The sequence below is a fragment of the Trachurus japonicus genome, chromosome 21 (genome assembly GCF_045865225.1).
Source record: "Trachurus japonicus isolate A0001 chromosome 21, Traja_1.0".
NCBI lineage: Eukaryota > Metazoa > Chordata > Actinopteri > Carangiformes > Carangidae > Trachurus > Trachurus japonicus.
Genome location: NC_140927.1, coordinates 15,194,376 through 15,216,924, shown reverse-complemented (window position 1 = coordinate 15,216,924; position 22,549 = coordinate 15,194,376). Strand labels below are relative to the sequence as shown.

Sequence of the window (22,549 nt, the reverse complement as noted above, 5' to 3'; positions counted from 1 at the left end):
AGATTGATTCAAGTGGTTTCAGGAGTGTTTTGTTTAATCTTACTAAATATTAATGATGCATAAAGAATGATCTTTTAATAGCTGCACCTTGTTTGTTGTCTTCAGAGTTGCCAAAGATGACAAAAAAAAGGAGCGCTGTATTCTGTGTTCAGCATCAGAACTGAGCAGAGCTACTTGAATGAATTTCCTTTTTGTCATCTTTGCATGGTCTTAAAGAATATGGGTACTTTTTCTGGGCTTTCGCTACTAATACATGGTTGACACCTAAAAGGGAAGTTGTTAAATCTATGGATTTTTTTTTAATCTTATATTTTGCTTTGTGATATTCAAGATGTTTCAAACCCACACCTCTTTTCCCAAATGGGCTGTTAAGAAAATGACAGAAATAGTCCTGTCTTTGTTGTTGCGTGCTACAAGTGTCTGAGTCTTTCATAAGCCCACTCTCACCAATCTCTGGCTGCTGGGGGATTTCTCTCTCACACACACACACAAAGTTTCGTGGGACTGTTTCATTGACATCCTGATCTGTCTCTCCTCCAGGCTGTGAGTGGAGAGGTGAAGGATCCCTCAGTTTAATGGATGGTATTTATAACTGTTCCTCCAACTTTATGGCAGTCTGCTACATGTGCACTCTGCTGCGTGTGCATTTGTGTTTGTGTGTGTTTGTGTTTCTGCCTTCGCCTCTAACGTCAGGTGTAGCACTTGTCCAAACCGTGTGTGTTTTTGGATAGTTTAATGCAAAGCTACAGTGAATTCAGTCACTGGATTCCTGCGCGTGTTGCGTGTGTGTGTGAGTATGTATGTGTTTGCATAGCTGAGAGTGTTGCAAATGCTTAAGCATTTATGGCATCTTCAAGCTATGCCTAACCTAAATGCTCTTCATGTTGGTCACATTAAAGCTAGTGTGAAACGGTGGCAGATGTAACTATTCATTTGCACTTGTGAATAATAAGTATGTTGACATTTTCTCCCTCACGGAGACACTAAGACGTTTTATCTGTTAGCTTGTAGCCACACAGTGGGCTCTTTGATGGCAGTCAGTCTAGCACTGCTGCTGATTTAACATCCTCACATAGAAGATTATAGAAAACATGCCACACGGTGACTTTGGTTCTGTCTACATGAATAGTGATGCTATGTGTTACTTCCTGATGGCGTGTGACCCCTGCGCTGCCTGGTGATATTCTATAATTCTATCACATCTAACAAATCCCATTAAAAGACCAACACCAACAATCAAAAACCAGGAATTAATCCTACTAACACGTACTGAGCCTGAGAGAGATTTCTGGTTACTAACAATAGAGGATGTGTGCACAATATTGAGGGAAAACATGTTCCCACAGTATAATAGCTTATATTTATACATTTTCACAATTAAGACTATTTACTTCACATGCCTGTCTAACATTTTCTCTTAAAAATATATTTATATGAACATTTTCCAACAGGAGCTTCCTCTGTCAACTGTCAACTGTCAACAATTTCTAAACTGAAACTCTAAAACAGAGGCTTAGGATTATTTAACAGGTAAACCGTACAGTAATACACAGTAACAGTGTGTGAGCTGTCTTATCCTAAAAATGAGACATATCCTAAAATGACACAGCTCCAGTGTAAAAGTATCTACAGCTTGCATAAAGTCAGAGCTCTGAGCAGATGGCCGGAGCTAACAGCTAATTCTGCACCCTTTAGAATAACAGACAGGTTTCTGTCTTGAGAAAATTAACATTTTCTCATTACTTTTCTGATTCATAAAGTTTTTGGCACAGCACTGTTTCTGACAACACTGAGGAAGCCTTCAATCACCTCATTGTTGTCTAAAAATTATACGAAAGAAAAAATAAAGAGCCACACTGTTGGACTGGGTGACCTCATTATAATGAAGATGGGCACTGTAGTTCATTCAGAGTCAATCCCACAATCAGAACCTACTGCTGTGAATAATAATAGTAGCACACTAAATATAAATCCACAGCTAAAACTAGTCCCTTACAAAACAAATGCACTGTTTACTCCAGTCTGAGTAAAGTTTGCTAAAAACTACAACAACAACAAAAAAGTGTTCATTAGGAAAACCACAGAGAGTGGTTAGGAAGTCAAAAAAAACTACTAACACTTTGTGATATCTGTTTAAACTAACTCGTTACGTAATTGTTGTTGCAGTCTAAACAAAATGTAGAACAACAGCAGTTTCATCTCCCCCCTCATGCTTGTTATGGCCTCAGATTGTCACTTCATGCAGTCGTTATTCATGTATGCATAGAGTGATAATGTGTAGATCAGGTGTGCCATTGTATGCACAGATTAAACCAGACCAGCATTTGCTACTGCTGTGGGTGGATAAATTATGAAACCATGAAAACATTAATTATAGTCATCATCAGATGCAGACCGTGGTTGGTTGTGATATTAATGATCAAGGCGCCTTGAGTGGGTGGGGTTCAGGGCCCTCAGATGTTGCTCTATGTGTCTGGGGCTTTCTAATTGGCCCACCAGGTGCTGCGCTGACCCTCACTAGACTGCTCTCCCAGTGCATCTGTCCCTACACGAGGAGGCAGAGTCTGTCTGAGCCAGGCTTATTATAGTAAGATAGATCAGGCAAGCCTCATGCAGCTGTGGCCTTCATCTCCTGTGGCTGTCTGGAATGTCTGACACAGACCCCCCCCCCCCAACTAAGTATGAAATCAGATGGAGGAAATGATGTCCAATGATGATTGTAGTCTGCACGTGTCCATGTCCAAAATGTAAAGGGGTGGGGGTGGGGGGGCTGCACACTCTCACTCTTCTCTCATTTCAAGTCTGTTGTTTCTCTGGTTTCCTCTCTTTTCCTGCCGCTCAAATTATTATGTCTTTACAAATGTCTCTGTAGTTATGCTTTTGGAATGTGCACTTGTTTCAGCTTTCTTTTGTGCTGCAATGTAAAAAAAAAAAAAATTCTTGTTTAACATGTACGTCGAATGATATACATATACTTTGACTTGACTGGGCTGATTTTATCCTCCCACAAAGAGTTTATGTAAAACACACTCCTTTTGAGACACCCCATGAATCACTAAGTTCAGAGAGGACATCTTTTGTTGCTAGGCAGCAGGCGAGGCTGCTCTTCGTTTTTCTTTCTTATTATGCCTGTGAGGTGTGTCGGTGATTCTAGTGTATCGCAGCTGAAAGACTGTAACCTTTGACCTTCAGGTGACCGTTGAGGACCCTGTGGTCCACCTTTTTTGTTGTCTTGCCACAGTGTGAGTGACAGCTGGTTCTCCTCTATGTCTCATTAAAGCACCACACTGACCTTTTCTCTCTTCTTTTCTTATCTGTCCTTCCCTCATCCATTTCTTGTCCGTGCCTCATCAATCTGTCAATCTATGTTCGCATATATTTCTTGACTGTATCCCTTCCCGTCTGCTCCATATATTATTTCCACCCCAATATTCTTTCTTCCCACATCTGTATTTACCTTCATACCTTTTGTCTTGCCATGTTTGTTTCCCCCCATACCGTTTTCTTCATTCCCTCCAATATCATTGTGTAGGTGTTCCCGTCAACAGTCGCGTCTCCTCCAAAATCCAGCAGCTGCTCAACACACTGAAGAGACCAAAACGGCCGCCACTACGAGAGTTCTTTGTGGACGACTTTGAGGAGCTTTTGGATGGTAAGCTGACCTTGGTATTATTATATTGCTTTTATTAAATCAACAAAATCAAGAAAAAGGTATTTCTCCCTCTCTGTGTGGTATGATGTAGTATTATGATCAGAGCCTTCAGCAGAATTTTCCACAAACAGCCTTGGTCAGTTAAACGTGACGAGCACATCAGCTGACCAAGTTTATTTTGGTATTGCTGCATTTTTGCAGTTTCAGGATTGGTTATCTAACAAATCTATGTTACAGCTAAAATAAAAATGTAACATTAACCTCACCACTCCTCCCAAATCAACAGTCAAGGTACACTTATGGATCAGTGGTTGTTATTTTGCTGAGGCCACCAGGTGTGCATAGGAGTGGTTAGGAAATGGTTTGTACATAAACACACACATAGGAGCAGCCTTGTCGAACCACTTCCTCTTTTCCAACCAGCCCATCTTGGGTTTTGGGTGGTACTCTGCCAGGCTGAATAAACAGTGAAAATGAAAAAGCAGCAGGAATAGTAATACATCAGCAGGTAATTGTGAGGCCTCCCTGTCTCTGGCACCGAGGCTGTGGCACGGTGAACCACGATGGTCTGCTCAGTGTGAACAGAAAAACCACACACAAAGCTAAAATGGGACCTGTTCCTGATAGAGGTGTTTTATTTGGCAGGGACCTATCTTACCAGCTCAGTTCAACAATTCTGAATCCCACTTATCAGAAAGTTCAGCTGAATGTGAGGGGCACATAGCAACAGAGAGAAGACAGTCGAGTAGGTAGAGCTTAAAGGAAGGGAGAGACCGGTGCCTTTTAATGCGCTGGAGCTCCAAGTTTCTTAAGCAACTGAGACTGATAAGGACAGTTCACCTTTAATCCCCAAGTTTTTTCTCTTCAATCACTCCCATCTCATTGCCCTTGGGGTTCCACACTTAATTTATTACACTGCCCTCCTTTGAAAGACTGGTATATCCTACCGATCTGCTATTTCTATGTAAATCTCTCAACCAAAATCAGACACTCTATTATTTTCTAAACAGGTTGGGTGGTACTGCTACACAAGGAGCTTATCCTGCTTTGTTGCACACACAAAGTATCTACTGAATTCACCCCCAGACCCCAGTCCCATACTCTTCTCTCTGGTGTTTAGTCCAGCAGCCGGATCCTAACCAGCCAAAGCCAGAAGGCCAGCAGATGAGTCCCCTGGAAGGAGAGCCTCTCGGGGTGGTCACCAACTGGCCTCCATCCTTGCCAGCAGCCTTACAGCGGTGGGGTACAACTCAGCCCAAGAGTCCCTGTCTGACAGCACTTGACAATGCTGGCAAGCCGGTCTACACACTCACCTATGGTAGGTGTCAACCTGCGGGTGAGCGGTCTGGGGTTAACAATGGAGATGGAAAACGGTATCACTTTTTGTCATATGTTAATGGTGGTTTTCGAGGAGAGAATGAAGCACAAGGAAGTGTCTGTCTCTCTATACTAAAGTATACCTCATTTTGTGTTTGAATGTTTATTTGACTGTCAAGGGTTGTTGAATCCAAAGAGATATTTGACAGTGTGTGTTCCCCTCTGTAGGTAAACTGTGGACCCGCAGTCAGAAACTGGCCTACACTCTTCTTAATAAGCTGAGCACCAGAAATGAGCCTTTGCTTATGCCTGGAGACAGAGTAAGTTATGAGATAGTGGCAGGCAAGAGCTTGTTATATTCTCTGTTTTTGTTGTTTAAGTGTTTGACTGACACTCCTTATACAATATTCAGTAGGTGCTACAGTAGAATAATCTCAGTTTCCTGTCACCTGTTGTGAGCAAAAGTAAAAGAAAACGAAAAAAGAAAAACTACTTCACAAAAATGTCTTCTGATTTCTTTTAGACTTGACTACAATGGGCCCTGCACACCAGGCTATTTTCTTTCCACATCTTTACTTTAATCAGGAATATAACATTCCACATAACATGTCGTGTGTGTGATCCCCTGTAGGTTGCACTTGTTTTCCCCAACAACGATCCAGTGATGTTCATGGTGGCATTCTACGGCTGTCTCCTGGCAGAGCTGGTACCTGTGCCTATCGAAGTGCCGCTGACCAGAAAGGTAAAGGCAGAAAACAAAATACTGCCTCCTGGGACTTTGACATTTTAATGCTGATCAGCACAGCCAGTGAAGAGCAGTAGTGACCCCTGCTGGACATATGACCCTTAAATAATTGAAGAAGAGGCGTGACATGTACAGGCTGAGAGTTATGTTGTTCCAGTTTGGATATTTCAGATTTAGTCTTACATTCTTGAACATCTGTTTGTTCCAAAGAACATCTAGTTTCTGGTTATCTATAACCATGCCAGCGTTATCTTTTTAATGTTCTAATTGCAGAGCGTTGTAATGGACTGCAGCTTCAAGCACGTCCTTACATATTTACGGTATCCATATTGGTTACACAGGCTGAATATAAATGCCTGTTCATGATTGCCCTTTATGAGCATGCTGTTGGCAGAAGCTCTGCTGTAATTAATGAGATTTGAATGAGGTGAAATGATGTGTAATTCAAGTCAAAATATTAGATCACAGGCCAACTGTTCTCAGGAGTCAGAAATGCATTCACTAGCTCTGCCAGCTCACATTTCTCTTTTCTTTCTTTCTTTCTTTCTTTCTTTCTTTCTTTCTTTCTTTCTTTCTTTCTTTCTTTCTTTCTTTCTTTCTCTTGTATCTCTCTGTCTCTCTTCTACATCTTCCCACCCAGCCTTTCCCACAATTCCCTGCCTTTCTGCTCCATACAGTTGGCTCAGCAGGAGTCTATCTGTAAGCTAATTTGCACAGCCAATCAAATATGATTGAGCGCATGTCAGACCGTGGGTTTTATCCCTACTATATTTGGGATTTGATGCTCAGCAGTGGAGTTTTTAATAATTGGCCATCACTCTGTTTTCTCACCTGCTGCTGCTTTGAGATGCAGCCATCGTCCTTCTCTCTCTCCCTGTTACAATTCCCACATTCTCTTTGAGCATCTTTTTTTATTGCTTTTATGTTCTAAATGATGTTCTTACGATTCGATAATTGTGTGACAGACATTAGTTTGCCAGTGTAAACTTCAATTTTTATTTTGTTTGCCCCCCCCAAAAGGATGCAGGAAGTCAGCAGATTGGCTTTCTGTTGGGCAGCTGCGGCGTCACGTTGGCACTGACCACTGACGCCTGTCAGAAAGGCCTGCCCAAAGCACAGACTGGGGAGGTAGCCACTTTCAAAGGTACAGCCTGTTTTATTTTTTCATTTTGATGCTTTGTCTGTATACTTTGAGTTGGTCTGACTCTGGTTTCATGTCTCTATCTCCGCAGGATGGCCACGGTTGCTGTGGTTTGTGACAGATGGAAAACATGTTGTGAAGCCTCCGAAAGATTGGCATCCTCCAATACGTGAAGCCAGCAATGACATAGCCTACATAGAGGTAAGAGTGCTTTGATTGATCTTACAAGTAAAGCGAAGATAGATTTATCCAGTTTTGAATGAATGACACTTTTCAAATGTTTTTTCTGTTTCTTACCTTCAGTATAAAACCAGCAAGGAGGGAAGCACAATGGGAATCACAGTGTCCCATTCAGCCATGTTGGCTCACTGTCACGCCCTCACACAGGCCTGCGGCTACACTGAAGGTGAGAAGGACACTCTATATTTACTTTTCATGGGCCATGTGTCTTCCCCATCATTTATTCATTCCTCTGACATGGAGAAAGCATCCAGCCGGTGATGTTAACATGTGCTAAAGAGAGAAAGAGAGACCAGCTTTAGTAGGATTATGCAATTAGTTAGATAACACAGAGCACACTCATTGAAGAAACCTATTTTTAATCCTGATATTATAGAATTTCCCCTTTGCGTTGCTCACAGATCATATCACAGTGTAATTACAGTCTAGTTTGATAAACGCAGCTGCCTAGGGTGTTATGTGTGTTGGCAGCAGACCTGGGTCAGGTCTCCTTAAAAAGACGAAGAACATAAGGCACCTCCTCCCCGCCAGTGTCCCAGTTTTGCTCTAAATAACTTCTAACTGCACCAGAAGTCTCTAGAGACACCCCAGGTCTGCTTCTGAAACTAGTTCGGTGCTTCACTCAAGCCAGTGCTGATACAGTTAGGGTTTATTAAAAAAATTAGGGCATGTTAAAAGTAGTAATAGGATGATGTATAATGGCAATGGATTAAATGTCTCAAACCCTTTTACCCCCTCTAACCTTGGCAAAATCCCCTTTTTGATTCGCAGGTGAAACCATAACCAACGTCCTGGATTTCAAAAGGGAAGCAGGATTATGGCATGGCGTTCTCACTGTGAGTGGTCCTGAACTCCCTGGTAAAGCTAACAGGATGGTTATATAACTGGAAATAGAGAAGATCTGATTCATCTGACTGACTTTTTTTCCTATGAGAGCTTTATCAGTATGCAAATAGATTCAATCTTGTGAAGTCTGATGGACATTTCTTAAAAGTAAAACTTTTAACTGGCTCCAAACAGGCTGTGGAATATTTTGAGTCCATACATGACCTGTAGTTTTACTTATATGCTTATTTTACATTCATAGCACCAAGAGATAAAATCTTGCCATGGCTCATTAGCAGTGACATTGTGTACTTGGATTGCACTTGTGATATATTTTGGTGCTTATCTGATGCTTGTCTGTTTTTATGGCAGAGTGTCATGAACAGGATGCACGTTATCAGCATTCCCTACTCACTGATGAAAGTCAACCCCCTCTCCTGGATACAGAAGGTTCATACATACAAAGGTGAGGTTCAGTTCAGCATTTGTCACTTTTCATCATTACTCGACTTGCAGCATCTCATCCCTTTGAAGAGGGATTTAACACAGGATTAACCGACCCAGCTTTATCTAAATTGTGGAGTAAACTCATTTGTTATTGTGATTTATTATGAAAAATCAGTGCTTTGTTGAATATAGCATACACATACATATATAGTATGGGATTTTTACAAGAAATACTTTGAGAAAATACATTGCTCGTTTGATGCCACTAGCTTATCCAACATTTTCTTGATGTTTTAAGAGTCTGCAAACTTGTGGAATTTTAATTTCCAGAGCCTGTTTCTCATTATGTTTTTGATTCTCACTGTACAGTCAACAGGGATGCGGGGGGTTAAAGCAGTAGTTTGTGGGACTCATTGATTTCTAGCACAGTTGCATTAAGCCCAGTGGAGGTCGAGGGCAAGAGTCCTGCAGAGCTGAATAAATTCAACCCCTTTTCAAATCTGAGCTCTGCTGAGTCACCTGTTGGAAACTGAGTCAGACCGTGCTGCTATTTGCCGTCAGATTCTGTGAACTGTGATTGGCCGTCAAGCGCGGCGACAGAGGTGTTGATTGGATGGTTCCATTGTCAGCCTGTGTCCTTGTCTTCATGTCCTCTGTATAGCGCGGGTAGCGGTGGTGAAGTCGAGGGACATGCACTGGTCTCTGCTGGCTCAGAGAGACCAGAGGGACATCAGCCTGAGCTCACTGCGCATGCTGATTGTAGCCGACGGAGCCAACCCCTGTGAGTGCACCTGCAGACCGTCATTTAACTAAATAACCTTATCAAACACCCTGAAGCCATAAGGGATTATACTTGTTTTACTTTATTTGTGTCTGTATTATCTATCTGACTGGATGTGTGCGTGTTTGTGTGCATCTGTGTGTGTGTGTGTGTGTGTTACGACAGGGTCGATATCCTCCTGCGATGCCTTCCTCAATGTGTTCCAGGCACGTGGGCTGCGACCTGAGGTGATCTGTCCATGTGCCAGCTCTTCAGAGGCCATGACTGTCGCCATCCGCAGGTGAGCTGCCGTTACTGCATCGTATGAGAACAAAGCAACCCGCCACTGCTTTGCTTTGCACTGCTGTGCTGTTATATCACACTGCATTTGCTACATCAGCTGAATCCTGCAAAAAGAGCAGGGTGTCACAGAGATGAACTGTAGAAAGACAGACATACTGAAGTACAGAAGCGTATACTACATCCTACAAATTCACATCATCATCAACCCGACCAGAATAATAATAGGTTCATGTTCTGCTGTGAAGAAAGCAAAGCAGTAAAAAAGAACAACTAATGATGTGTGTAAATTCTGTGTGTGTCCCGTAGACCTCCAGAGATGGGTGTTCCTCCCCCAGGGAAGGCGGTGCTGTCTATGGGTGGGCTGAGCCACAGTGTGATCCGTGTGGACACAGAGGAGAAACTTTCTGTCCTCACAGTGCAGGATGTGGGACAGGTCATGCCTGGAGGTACACTGCACTGTACTGCTCATTAACAATTCACTGTCATTAATGAGTAAAACGCTACTGAGAAAGAAAGCATGGACAAAATGGATGATCTGATCAGTTTCTGAGGGAGCTAGATTTCAGTTCCCCAGTCCTGTCAAAATACTCTGTGTTGTGTGAAGATGGGAACTGTAATCTGTTCTCTTACAGCATCATTATGTTTATGGCACTCTAGGAAAACACATAGCACTTTTAATGATGAGGAAAAACAATACATTATTAGAAGACGAGAGTTAAATAATATACAGCACTCCAGGAATAGGAATAAGTAAACTGATTTATGTACAGTGATATTTCATTGCTGATGTCATATTCTCCTGTTGTGTGTCTCCAGCTGTGGTTTGTGTGGTGCGGGTGGAGGGGACGCCTTATCTCTGTCAGACGGACGAGGTTGGAGAGATCTGCATAAGCTCAGGTAGCACTGGTGTAGCTTACTATGGCCTCCCAGGCATGACCAAGAACATCTTTGAGGTGAGTGTTTAATTCCTGGAGCTGTTCACATGTGACAAAGTGAGAGGAAATCGGTTGAAATACTAATCTTTTCTGTACTTTATCCTTTTGTGTAATTGCTTTTGCAGACCATTCCAGTAACACCGTCTGGGGTTCCCATCAGTGACAGACCCTTCACCAGGACCTCGCTGCTGGGCTTTGTGGGACCAGTAAGTTCCACCTCATTAATGTGCAATCTTTTAACCTTCCGTTACTCAGACGTCTGCCTCAAACACACGACTCTCTCTCATATATTGTACTTTTGGGCAGAACAAGCTGAGCAGAACAGGCAGATATTTGATTATAAATCATCAATCTTTCCTCGTAAAACTTGTAAAACATGTCTCACTCACTAACCTTTTGGGGCATGTAGTCACGCAGATGGTTTCAGTTTTATGTTCCCAGCATGTGAGGCATCTGCTAGGACCCCTCTACAACGGTAGTAACTGTATAATTTAAAATGAAGTGAAGGTTAGACTACAGTCATCCTGAGATCAGATTTGTCACAGGCTAATTTATACAGGACCACAATAAGTAAAGAATGAACTGGGGGCTTTCTTTGGCTAATTATCAATTGTTAATGAAAATGTGAAAATGTATTTTTCTATTATTTATTTTTCATTGCTGCTGAAAAAGATTTTTTTTTAAAAAGAAAAAGATAAAGATGTTGATGACAACCAAATGTATTCTATGTTTCCTAACAGGACAGCCTTGTGTTTATTGTGGGGAAGATGGATGGGCTGATGGTGGTCAGTGGGCGGAGACACAACGCTGATGACGTAGTTGCCACAGCATTGGCAGTGGAACCTATGAAGTTTGTGTACAGGGGGAGGTAAAGGAGGAATTTCTCTACATGTCACTGTCGTCTCACTCTCCCGACAGTGAAGAGTACATCACTAAGTGTGCAGCTTGATTGAATGAGTGTTGTTTTTACATTGTGCGTTCCAGGATCGCAGTGTTTTCTGTGTCCGTTCTGCACGACGAGCGGATTGTTGTTGTGGCAGAACAGAGGCCGGATGCCTCGGAGGAAGACAGCTTCCAATGGATGAGCCGCGTCCTTCAGGTGCTCTCTGCTCTTCACATTATTGCCTTGTAACATCTTATTCAAAGCACTTTATCTTCGGTTTGGGTTTGTTTTCTGTTGGTCAGTGCAGATCAGGTATATTAACTTGTTTCTACCAAACGTTGTTGTCATTGATTTCAGGATATGTCAGATCAATATAAAAACCACAACCTTCCAACTTCCTTAAGATAATTTACCAGTGTGCTGCCTTTATTTCTACCTTTTCTTTCTTTTTTTCTCCCACCCAGGTTACATTATTATGAGACATTATTCAAGACAGCTAGGGACAATTTTGAAGTGTTGTCTTGGTGACATGTTCAAGGACATTATAGCACAATCACCCGCTTTAAGGACATTATATCAGTGTTTTCCATCCAGTGTGCTGGAGCAGAGCTAAAATAACTAAAGTGTGTCTACTCAGCTGTCATCATGGTGCCAAATAATGAACGCCACAATGTAAATAATAAGCAAATATGGGCATTGTGCCAGTTGTTCGGCAGCTTAATTCTCAAATCTAATTTGAAGTGTGTATTATTAAATTGGGTGGACCCTAACCTTCACTCACGGCTTACTTCATGCAAAGTAAATAGATGAGTAAATTGTGTCCTCAAAGCTGAAAAACAAGAAGATATTGGTTACATTCATTTTAAATGTGTACATATAAATTATCTAAATATCCACACATATATTTGTTGAGTTGTCCCCATTAGCCACTGTTTTACAACAGTACTTACTCTTCCTGTGGTTTCCTTAAATTCATATACAAACAGATACTTCAGTGCACACTGCACATTGATTTCAGTCATATTCAGAATGAGATTGACAAAACACAACACAACCCTGATGCACAACAACCAGCAAAAAAAGATTGCAACACATAATTTCTTGATAAAAAAAGAAGAAAATAACATTTTCTACAATGCATATGATAGTGGTGAAACAAGGAAAAAAACAAGAATAATTGCAAGTGAAAGCATCCCCTGTGTGCTTACTAAAACTAAAACTGCAGTGCAACAAAGCAGAAAGCTGGCTTTTTTTCAGATAGAGTAAAGTAAAGATAATAGCTTTGTTGACCTCCAGTTTTCCTCTATTTATGTGTGTATAATCTGTGTTTTTCCAGGCCATAGACAGCATCCACCAGGTCGGGGTGTACTGCCTGGCTCTGGTGCCCGCTAACACGCTTCCAAAGGCTCCTCTGGGTGGCATCCATATATCTGAGACCAAACAGCGCTTCCTGGAGGGCGCTCTGCATCCCTGCAACGTCCTCATGTGCCCACACACTTGTGTCACCAACCTGCCCAAGCCAAGACAAAAACAGCCAGGTAGGCCGCCAGATGTCACAGCATGGGTCTGGTTTACAAATGAATGTGACTTCATTTACCCTAGTTCATCTTTTTGTTTCAGTGCTGTGTTTATTTTTATGTCAAAATGATTGTTGCCGTTGACTTCTCTGACATGTATGATGACATGGATGATCTGGTTGTGCTGGACAGAGGTCGGTCCTGCTTCTATGATAGTGGGCAACCTGGTGGCAGGAAAGAGGATAGCACAAGCCTGTGGGAGAGACGTGGCACAACTAGAGGACAATGACCAGGCACGTAAGGTAGATAGTCGTCCTCATTTCACCCCCTCATCACCTCCACACATTCACTGCAGACACAGGTAAGCATCTGAAACCTGAAACACACAAGGCTGATAGAAAAGACGCTGCCTTGACTTCCTGATGCCTAAATGAAAGCAGGTTTTGTGTAAATCAGATTCCTCGTGTATCATTGCATTACAACCATGTTTGTTTTCAACTTCACATACACTGTGACCAATCATATCTGTCATTTCCAAAAAAGCAGCATGTTGCACCAAACACCATCAGTTGTACATTATTTCTTTAATAAGTTATCATTGCGATAGTGTGTTTTGACTTTTCTGAGATGTTGATTCCTCTGTAATTAAACCTGTGTCTCTCTCTCTTCTATCATGTAGTTTCTCTACATACAGGATGTGCTACAATGGAGAGCTCAGGCTACTCCAGACCATCCTCTCTTCATTGTTCTCAATGCTAAGGTATGACTTTTGTTCACAATCTCTTTACCTGAATTCAATTAAAAAGGTTGATACACAAAATTAAAATAAAAAATTACCTAAAGCTACCACCATCCCTAATGAATAGCTGTCACGCAATGGCAGTGTGTGTTATCACAGTTAATGTCCTGGGAATTCAGGTGAGAAACAGATTGTAGATAAAACTATTTGAGAGTATAAAATAAAGTTGTTTTTTTTCCTCATACAGTTTATTAAAAACCGGACTAATCTAGAAACTAACTCCAGATTTCGAAAAAGCTGTCTTACCTGCGTGTTTGCAACATTTCATTTACATTTAAAAATTTTATGTACATTGTTGGACTTCTAGAGAGCCTACAGATGATAACGACTACAGTACCAGTTTAGTATAAATAGCCATGTAGATAAATGTGTCCTTATCTGTCGCTCTTCAGGGCACGGTGGCTAGTACAGCTTCCTGTCTGCAGCTGCACAAGCGGGCAGAGCGGGTGGCCGCCGCTTTGATGGGACGCCTCAACACTGGAGACCATGTAGCACTTGTGTACCCACCAGGTGAGACCTGCTACTGCCTTTGCGCTACTTTCTATCCTTTCAGTTCTGTCCAGTAGAGCACAGCCTTACAGGTCTTTCTTTGCAAACCTTTCCTTCAGTTAAAAGTCCGTCTGTTAATTATAATTACACATAATCCCTCTTCATATGAACATTTATTTGCAGGAATCGACCTGATAGCCACCTTCTACGGCTGCCTGTATGCTGGCTGTGTGCCAGTCACTGTCAGACCCCCACACCCACAGAACCTGGCTACCACCCTGCCCACTGTCAAGATGATTGTTGAGGTAACACAAAGACATCAGAGCTGCAGAAGAAAGCTTGTTTAATTCTTCTCACTAACAAGCATTTAACTTGTGGAATATATACAATGAAATATAATCAGCTGAACTGAATACAAAGTCAGCTCTGCTCTCGGAAGGCTGCTTTTCCCTCAACAGCCTCACATTTGTGCAAATAATGAAACTGATGTCATGTACTGCATGTGTAGTAATACTCTGGTATCTGTGTGTTAAAGGTTAGTAAGTCAGTGTGTATCCTGACCACCCAAGCAATAATGAAGCTGCTGAAATCCAAAGAGGCTGCTGCTGCTGTGGACATCAAGAGCTGGCCCATGGTGCTGGACACAGGTGAGCTGCGCACACACATAAACACACTAAGGTGTTCAGTTTCTGTTCTTGTGTCATCTCTAAAGGGCAGACTTTTAAAAATAGAAAGCTGAATTTACATAAAGTTGTCCTCCTCTCCCTCTGTTTGTTCTCCAGATGACCTCCCCAGGAAGAAGAGTCCCCAGATGTACAAGCCCCCAACCCCAGAGATGTTAGCATACCTGGACTTCAGCGTATCCACAACAGGCATCCTAGCAGGGGTCAAAGTATGTTGAAGGAGAGATGCCACCTGGGTATTTAACAGGGTGCAGCCCCAGTGTCACCTATCGTCATTTGTCAATGGGCTTATTATTTTACCTCCTGCTCTTTTAGGAGATAGAGATCATGAATAATTAACTGCACACTGCTGAGGTGTCCTTGTGTGAAATAGTGGATAATTGAATCCATAAAAGCTGCTGTTTCAAAGTTGAATTCTCCTTAATGTCCTGATTTTTGATATATAATTCATGTGTCTATGTCATATCGTCTCCTCCAGATGTCTCACGCCGCCACCAGTGCCTTGTGTCGCTCCATCAAGCTGCAGTGTGAGCTCTACCCTTCCCGGCAGATCGCCATCTGTCTAGACCCTTACTGCGGCCTCGGCTTTGCTCTCTGGTGCCTGTGCAGGTAAAGTTGAAGACCCTTGTCTTAGTAGTTGGGTTTTTTCCCCATCTGTGTGTTTTCACTCAGACTCTTCATTGTTATAACTGTTTCTGTTTCAGCGTGTACTCAGGCCACCAGTCGATCCTGGTTCCCCCTCTGGAGCTGGAGAGCAATGCGTCTCTGTGGCTGGCTGCAGTCAGTCAGTACAAAGTGCGAGTCACCTTCTGCTCGTACTCAGTCATGGAGATGTGCACCAAGGGCCTGGGTTCGCAGACAGAAGCACTGCGGGTCAGTTAGTTGCTCGAGTTGTTGAATGGTGTCTTTTCAAATTGAGATAGAATGAATGTCGTGTTTTCAATTCTTTTTCTCAACTGATTCATTTAGTATTTTTTTGTCCTTACAACTCCTCTTTTTTTCTACCTCCAGCTGCGAAATGTGAACCTGTCTTGTGTGCGTACGTGCATGGTGGTAGCAGAGGAGAGGCCCCGCATAGCACTTACTCAGTCCTTCTCAAAGATCTTCAAAGACTTGGGGCTTTCACCACGCGCTGTCAGCACCACGTTTGGCTGCAGGGTGAATGTAGCGATCTGTTTGCAGGTGAGTAGCTGTCGAAGGAGGAGGAGGAGGAAGAGGAGGAGGAGAAGATGGTTGGGTGGATGCAGAAGTCAAGAGTCTATGATGATCAATATATTGCAGGCAAAACAAACTGGTTAACGATTCAGATGTACATCCAAGAAAGATATAAAAAACAGGATTGTGCACATGTTCACACATGTCAGAACTTTACAGGAAATTTTTATTAAGTGATTTGAAGAAAAAGGTAAAACAGGAATATTGGTTTTACCGAATGATTTGAGATTAATGGAACAAATTATTTAATTGTATTCCTTCTATTTAAATTATTTTACTACCTGTTTTTTAATCAGCTATTAACTTAACTATACTTTTTTCTGACCTTTACTTTTGTGGAGATTTTTTTAAGATGCTCAGAGTTCCTCCACAGTAGAACAGCTCATCCATTTTCTGTCCTTCTTTGGCCCTCCAGTTTTTAGTTTAATTTCTTCTCCAATCCCTGGTGATTTTTTTTATGTGTGAGTGTTTCTTGTGTGTGCATGTGTGTCCATTTATATAAATATATCTATATATATATATCTTTATTTATCTGTCCTGCCCTGTCCCGTCAGCCCAACAGGTTAGGCAAACTGGCTGAGCAGGTACTGTGGGATAAGAGTGGCTGTTTGCTCATTGGGCTGCTACTGGTTCTGTTTATCTGTGTGTGTCTGTGTGAGTCTGTGTGTCCATGAGTGTGTTTGTTGTTTCTCTTGCATGATATTTGAAGATGCTTAACCTTAATTCAGTGTTTTTTTTCTCACTTTTTCTCTGACAAGCTTCGGCTTCATGCTGTTTTGATTACCATGAGCTAGCAGCATGAACGGTGCTGTGGCGCATTTATTTGGGAAGATTTCTAAAGTGCCATGCTATGATTATATAATGTGATTATTTTCATCTTAATATTATATTATAATTTTCCAAACTTTATATTTGTGCTAGTTATATATTAATGATTATTTCGATTCATGACTGCCCTGTCTTCTAGAATAGGTGTCATTTTATATATTTTTTTCAATCAGTTTACCTCTTCAAATTGTTCATTTGTCACTTTGGAAGCAGACGCTTCATTTAACAAATACTACACACAGTTCAGTTAATGTGTTAACAGTGGTGATTAGGCCAATCAGGCGGCTGGCTTTGGTTTTATGGCAAAGACTAATCCCTGGACTAAGTCTCGTTGATGTTTTCCAAAGAAATGCTGTGTTGCTGAAACCTCTGCTTGGCTTGACCCCCCCACCCCCCTCCCATGCCCTCAGCTCATTAAACTGAAATCAGCCTGCTCTGTGTTTGGCTGACGACCACACAGCAGCTCATTGCTAGCTTGTTCTCTGGCTATACACTGGCAAAGGAGCGATGGGAAACATAATGTGTCGTGACTGCGCTCACAGCAGCTTGCAGCATGCTGACAGATCCCAAAGAAGAAGGAATCAGTATCTGACAACCAGAATCAGAACTTGAGATGAAATGGTTCAATTAGCTGCATGGTAGACTTCTGGACATTTCATCCAAACAAATGACTTTTGTGTGCCTTTTTTTGTTGTTGCTACAATTAGTTATTGTATAATTTGTTGTAGGCTCATAATAACTGGCTCTGTGACACCTTTTTACACTTGGATGAAAAAAAAAGAAAAACTGGCAGCAGGTGAATTTTACGCTGCAGGTACAACAGTGTCTGTGGCTACATGGTTGAGTTTTGCCAAATCCCTAACTACTGTAGCCTGGCTGGTTGGCTTCTGGCTGCCCCCTTGCTTTGTCAACAGTTGTATCATGAGCAGCTTCCACCTCCCCTCCACTCAGGCAACATACAGCATTAATTAATGTCAGGCCAGTGCACGTTACATAACTGATTCACGTCACATTTGTTTTTCTCCAGGGAACAGCTGGACCAGACCCCACCACTGTCTACGTGGACATGAGAGCTCTCCGACATGACAGGTGGGGAGGGGCGCCACTGCAGCACGATCACCACAAGAGTTGTTTTTGATATGTTTGGACAGTCGAATGCACTGTTCATTTATAATGCTAGTATTTCATTTAGTTTACTTTCAAATTAAATAGTTGTTGTCATGATTATCCTTTTTCATTTTGATCTATGTTCTTTTTAATTTCCCTATGAATTTAGGTGTTTATTTGAGTACAATTCAGAAATTTTGAGAGGAGTTTTGTGCATACTTGGGGGATAACCAAACTGCTAATTTTGTTCTTTTATTTGCATCTTCTTCAGGGTTCGCCTGGTTGAGAGAGGATCCCCACACAGCTTGCCACTGATGGAGTCTGGAAAGGTACAGCATCATGTAAAAAATGAATTAAAATGCTGATTGCTTTCTCATGTGGGAGTCGTACAAGACGTCATGCTGTAAAGACGTTTCTCTGTGGTGTGAATTTGTCGTATTTTGTTTTGTTGTGCTGCAGATCCTTCCAGGAGTGAAGGTGATAATTGCAAACACAGAGACTAAAGGACCCTTAGGAGACTCCCATCTCGGCGAGGTGAGTCAAGACATTATCTGATGAGCTTCTCACAGAAGACGAGTTCAACCGGGCTGTGATCCAAAATACAAAATGTGTTCACGTGGACTTAATCTGCCAGGTTACAGTGAGAACTTTTTACAGTAGCTATGGCCAGGAGAATGACATGTATGATCATCTGTATATTAATAATGTCATTGTTGTGTGTGTAACAGGTCTGGGTCAGCAGCCCCCACAATGCCACAGGCTACTACACAGTTTATGGGGAGGAGGCGCTGCACGCCGACCACTTCAACACCAAGCTCAGCTTTGGCGACACCCAGACTGTGTGGGCGAGGACGGGCTACCTGGGCTTCCTGCGGCGCACTGAGCTGACCGACGCCAGTGGAGGTGAGAACTACGAGTGTTTTTTTTTTCAGCTGAGTCACTTTTAAAGAAAGGCCTTCCAATAATTGTACATACAATATCTACAATCTGTTCATTTGGGTTAATTGTTTTGGATACTATTACTCTAATTTGTTATACTGTTATTATTGTTTTAAGTTCAAGTTCAAGTTCACCTTTATTTGTATAGCACGTTTAAAAGACCTGTCACGGTCAGCCAAAGTGCTTTACAGCGCAGAAGTAAAAAGACAAAAATTACATAACAATTCACACACGCATATCAATATACATACAGAAATATACAAATGCTATGTTGTTATTTTATGGTTATAACTGCCATTTTTTAAATTGTATTTACTGGAAAGCACATTGTTTTGAAAAGTGCTATTCAAATGAAGTTATTATCATTATTACTTAATTGCTTTTGGTGTCAAATGGAGTCATTTTTTTCATCACAGTAAATAGGAATTATTTATGTCTTCCTTTTTTTGTATCTCACATCACCTCAAAACTTGATCTTTACAGGCTGTAAATTGACTAATCTGTGTCTGTGTCATTGTCCCAGAGCGCCATGACGCCCTGTATGTGGTGGGTTCTCTCGATGAGACTCTGGAGCTGAGGGGAATGAGGTATCACCCAATTGACATTGAGACCTCTGTTATCCGCTCTCATAAGAGTATAGCTGAATGGTGAGAAACTTGCATCGATAATAAATCACTACTTTATTACTTTCCAGTTTGAATGGCTCGTTATGTCGTCAGATTTAGATTTTTATCCATTCGATGTTTGAAATGTAGTTAAGCGACATGAATTCTGACTCCACCTCCTCCTCCCCTCCAGTGCGGTCTTCACCTGGACCAACCTCCTGGTGGTGGTTGTGGAGTTGGAGGGATCGGAGCAGGAGGCCCTGGACCTGGTGGCCCTGGTCACCAACGTAGTCCTGGAGGAGCACTACCTCATCGTCGGGGTGGTGGTGGTGGTCGACCCGGGCGTCATCCCCATTAACTCCAGAGGAGAGAAGCAACGCATGCACCTCAGAGACGGATTCCTGGCCGACCAGCTGGACCCCATATACGTGGCCTACAACATGTGAGGGCCCTGCTGCAGGAGGGGCAACCCCACCTTGTGGCTCATCACACCGCAGGAGACGGCAGGACAATTTGTGGCGCCAGTAACGGCCGTGTCAGTGTGGCTTGTTTGGAAAGAGAGCAAGCGGCCCTCTTCTGTCAGCTGAAAGAAATCTGGATACAGAACTTTAACAGCAAGATGGAGAGAAAATCTGAGAGTTAAAAAAACTGACACAAACCTCATGTCTGTTTCTCCCTGTGATTTTTGCCTCAACAAATAATGTTTTAAAGGGCATTTTGGTTTTGTCAAAGTGAGTTTTCTATGTATGTAAGAACTTTTGACTCTTTAAACCCAGGATGCCCATTAGCAGTGCAGCAGGAGGTTAAGGTTTAATACTACACTGTGCCATTAACATAATTTACTTTGCCAGTTTCCAAAATATTGAATGTTAGGTCTGTTTGCCATGCGCTCGTGCCATAGAACAAGACTGACACCATTACCCAAACCTCCTGTGCCACTAGAGGTCACGTCCTTTCACAGAATATTTCTACCCCACACAACCACTGTCATCATTTCTGTGGAGGGCAGCTCTCTGGATCACAGTTGCACCCTGGAGTGAACCCTGATTTTTTCTTTTCTTTTTTTGTTTTTTTACTTTGCGTTTCAGCTCAGTTCACATCATGTTAATGCAAGAACAAAGAAGCACACAGCAGTGGTGTTGGAGAAAGGGGCAGTTAGTGTTATTTGTTGCTCATTCCAGCAGTAGTGCTTTAGTTTGTAGTGTCAGTAACCAAAACGCTTAGAAATAATGTTGTGGGTTGACTAAACCTTGTTTTCTAAATCTAAAATGTGTAATATAGTTATTGTTTTATCTCAACAAAATGCAATATGAGTGATGTGAAAGACACTGCTTTGAATGACTGCAGACAGCAAAGTACCAATCATTCAAAGTCATGATATAGCAGGAATATAATGGCTGCTTACTATTAGCAGCACGCCAAATGATATGAATCAAGCCTTAAATGTTTTTGAGACGCCTCTTCCTGTCCCAGCTACTGTTTAGTTTAATTTTGTGAAGTTTATGATCTATTGGAGAGGAAAGGAATATGCAGAAGAAGGAGGATAGGTTTGGTAAATCCTGCTCTTATTGCACCCAAAGTCTTTCATCTTTTTGGCTAAAATGAATATACTTGATCCTAACATCAGCCATTACAAACACACACTTTTTCCGTAAGTCATTTTAATGTCTGTTCCTATCGTTGGCTGTGTTGAATGAGTGTTTTATAGAGAAAGATTGGAAGAAAGTATAGTTGGTGAGATGCAGAATGTCGGCCTCATTTCACAAAGATACACAAGGTTGAATGAGAATGAATAAAAAAAGATGAGTGCTGCTTGTAATGTATGAAGCAAGTATCATCATAACATCGCATCTCAATACTTTGTAAAGACTTTGTAAAGATACACTTGTATGTTGCTTCTTTTTTCTATGTGCACATCCCTTCATAAACAGGCCCCAGCCTGATGTAAGTATGTACAGGTTTTGTGTAAATTATTAATAGATGGAGGAGTCACTAAGAAGTGTAACACAATGACTGAATCTGGTATGTATGTATGTATGAATGAATGTATGTGAACTTCTCCCTCAAAAAAAAGAAAAAAAGAATTGAAATGGATTCTCATTTGTGGAAACTGGGAAGAGACATGAAAAGCCTTGGAGACATTTTTATAGAGAGAAAGAACTGTGGGAACTGGCCACTTCCAGGATAAGACAAAGCACACTTTGAGCACAAGGAGAACACAGTTCTGCTCTGGTGACTGCTGAGATGTCACATCCTCCGGAGCAAACTTTTGTTGTTAACGTATGGAAAGATGCATTTGTCTGATATATGGTTAGTTGTCATTATTTTCATAACATGATTTCTTAATGAATAAAAAAGTGCTTTTAACTTGAAATGTTTATTTTAATTGGAAAGACATCACAAGTGCTGCGCTCAATAACAATATTTTGACTTGCAAGTAACTCAACATATTCTACGAGCCTAGGCTTCAGTGAACGGACCAGTTCAGTGTCACTTCGAGCTTCATGTTAATCGATACACACCTACAGTGAAAATGTGTGTTTACCTACTCATGACAACAGTCACTGAAAAGTCTCAATTGTGATTGGCTAGTGTCAGACAGCCACATATGATGTTGGGATTTGTGGGTCTAAATTAATCTAATGCAACACAAAAGCAACTTTTACAAATGTTGTATGACTGAAAATTTCTCTTACTCTATAATTACAAATTCACTGTAATCTTTTATTATCAGAATTGGTTAATATTGCAGAAATATCACTCAAACAGGTGGTTGGCAACCCAGTGCATTAATAGGACGGACGAGGTTATGGTTCTAAACACAATTGTTTCAGATTTTATAATTGTTTTTAAAAACATGACGCAAGAGTTGCTGTTTCATCATTTATTGAACAGAATAATAAACATGTTTTTATTTCAAAAAGGTAAATGGTAATACAACTGAAACAAAAAACAATAATAATGACAAATTTACTGTGAAGTCTTTCGCGTTTTCATTTTCATAAACATACAGTAATTATATGCATCTTGCTTCAGTAGTCATAAATGTGTCCAGTATTGAACAAACTAATAGATGCACTTTCATAATAGTTATGCAATTATAGTATTGGTCCTCAGTG

General features: G+C 41.5%; 1 protein-coding gene across 9 annotated transcripts in view; it reads left to right on the top strand.

The window, feature by feature from the left end:
- The window catches only part of dip2a (DIP2 acetate--CoA ligase A), an 80,150-nt gene extending 58,346 nt beyond the window's left edge, over nt 1-21,804 (top strand). For 2 of the 9 annotated variants that reach the window (XM_085764988.1, XM_085764984.1), the window contains 33 exons: nt 3,533-3,652; nt 4,773-4,970; nt 5,198-5,289; nt 5,601-5,711; nt 6,735-6,858; nt 6,947-7,056; nt 7,159-7,261; nt 7,867-7,931; nt 8,293-8,386; nt 9,029-9,148; nt 9,314-9,428; nt 9,737-9,876; nt 10,247-10,383; nt 10,491-10,571; nt 11,106-11,233; nt 11,350-11,464; nt 12,585-12,786; nt 12,958-13,067; nt 13,445-13,525; nt 13,957-14,074; nt 14,237-14,358; nt 14,589-14,700; nt 14,836-14,945; nt 15,215-15,345; nt 15,441-15,609; nt 15,748-15,918; nt 16,506-16,535; nt 17,807-17,868; nt 18,158-18,215; nt 18,346-18,420; nt 18,615-18,789; nt 19,349-19,472; nt 19,624-21,804. In XM_085764988.1, the coding sequence (XP_085621114.1) occupies nt 3,533-3,652; nt 4,773-4,970; nt 5,198-5,289; nt 5,601-5,711; nt 6,735-6,858; nt 6,947-7,056; nt 7,159-7,261; nt 7,867-7,931; nt 8,293-8,386; nt 9,029-9,148; nt 9,314-9,428; nt 9,737-9,876; nt 10,247-10,383; nt 10,491-10,571; nt 11,106-11,233; nt 11,350-11,464; nt 12,585-12,786; nt 12,958-13,067; nt 13,445-13,525; nt 13,957-14,074; nt 14,237-14,358; nt 14,589-14,700; nt 14,836-14,945; nt 15,215-15,345; nt 15,441-15,609; nt 15,748-15,918; nt 16,506-16,535; nt 17,807-17,868; nt 18,158-18,215; nt 18,346-18,420; nt 18,615-18,789; nt 19,349-19,472; nt 19,624-19,876 (3,956 nt within the window). In that variant the 3' untranslated portion in view covers nt 19,877-21,804. Of the gene's footprint in view, nt 1-540; nt 583-3,532; nt 3,653-4,772; nt 4,971-5,197; nt 5,290-5,600; nt 5,712-6,734; nt 6,859-6,946; nt 7,057-7,158; nt 7,262-7,866; nt 7,932-8,292; nt 8,387-9,028; nt 9,149-9,313; nt 9,429-9,736; nt 9,877-10,246; nt 10,384-10,490; nt 10,572-11,105; nt 11,234-11,349; nt 11,465-12,584; nt 12,787-12,957; nt 13,068-13,444; nt 13,526-13,956; nt 14,075-14,236; nt 14,359-14,588; nt 14,701-14,835; nt 14,946-15,214; nt 15,346-15,440; nt 15,610-15,747; nt 15,919-16,505; nt 16,536-17,806; nt 17,869-18,157; nt 18,216-18,345; nt 18,421-18,614; nt 18,790-19,348; nt 19,473-19,623 lie in introns of all 9 variants that reach the window. The other 7 variants (XM_085764989.1, XM_085764986.1, XM_085764981.1 and 4 more) reach the window with 6 other exon arrangements.
- The last annotated feature ends 745 nt before the right edge of the window (nt 21,805-22,549 follow it).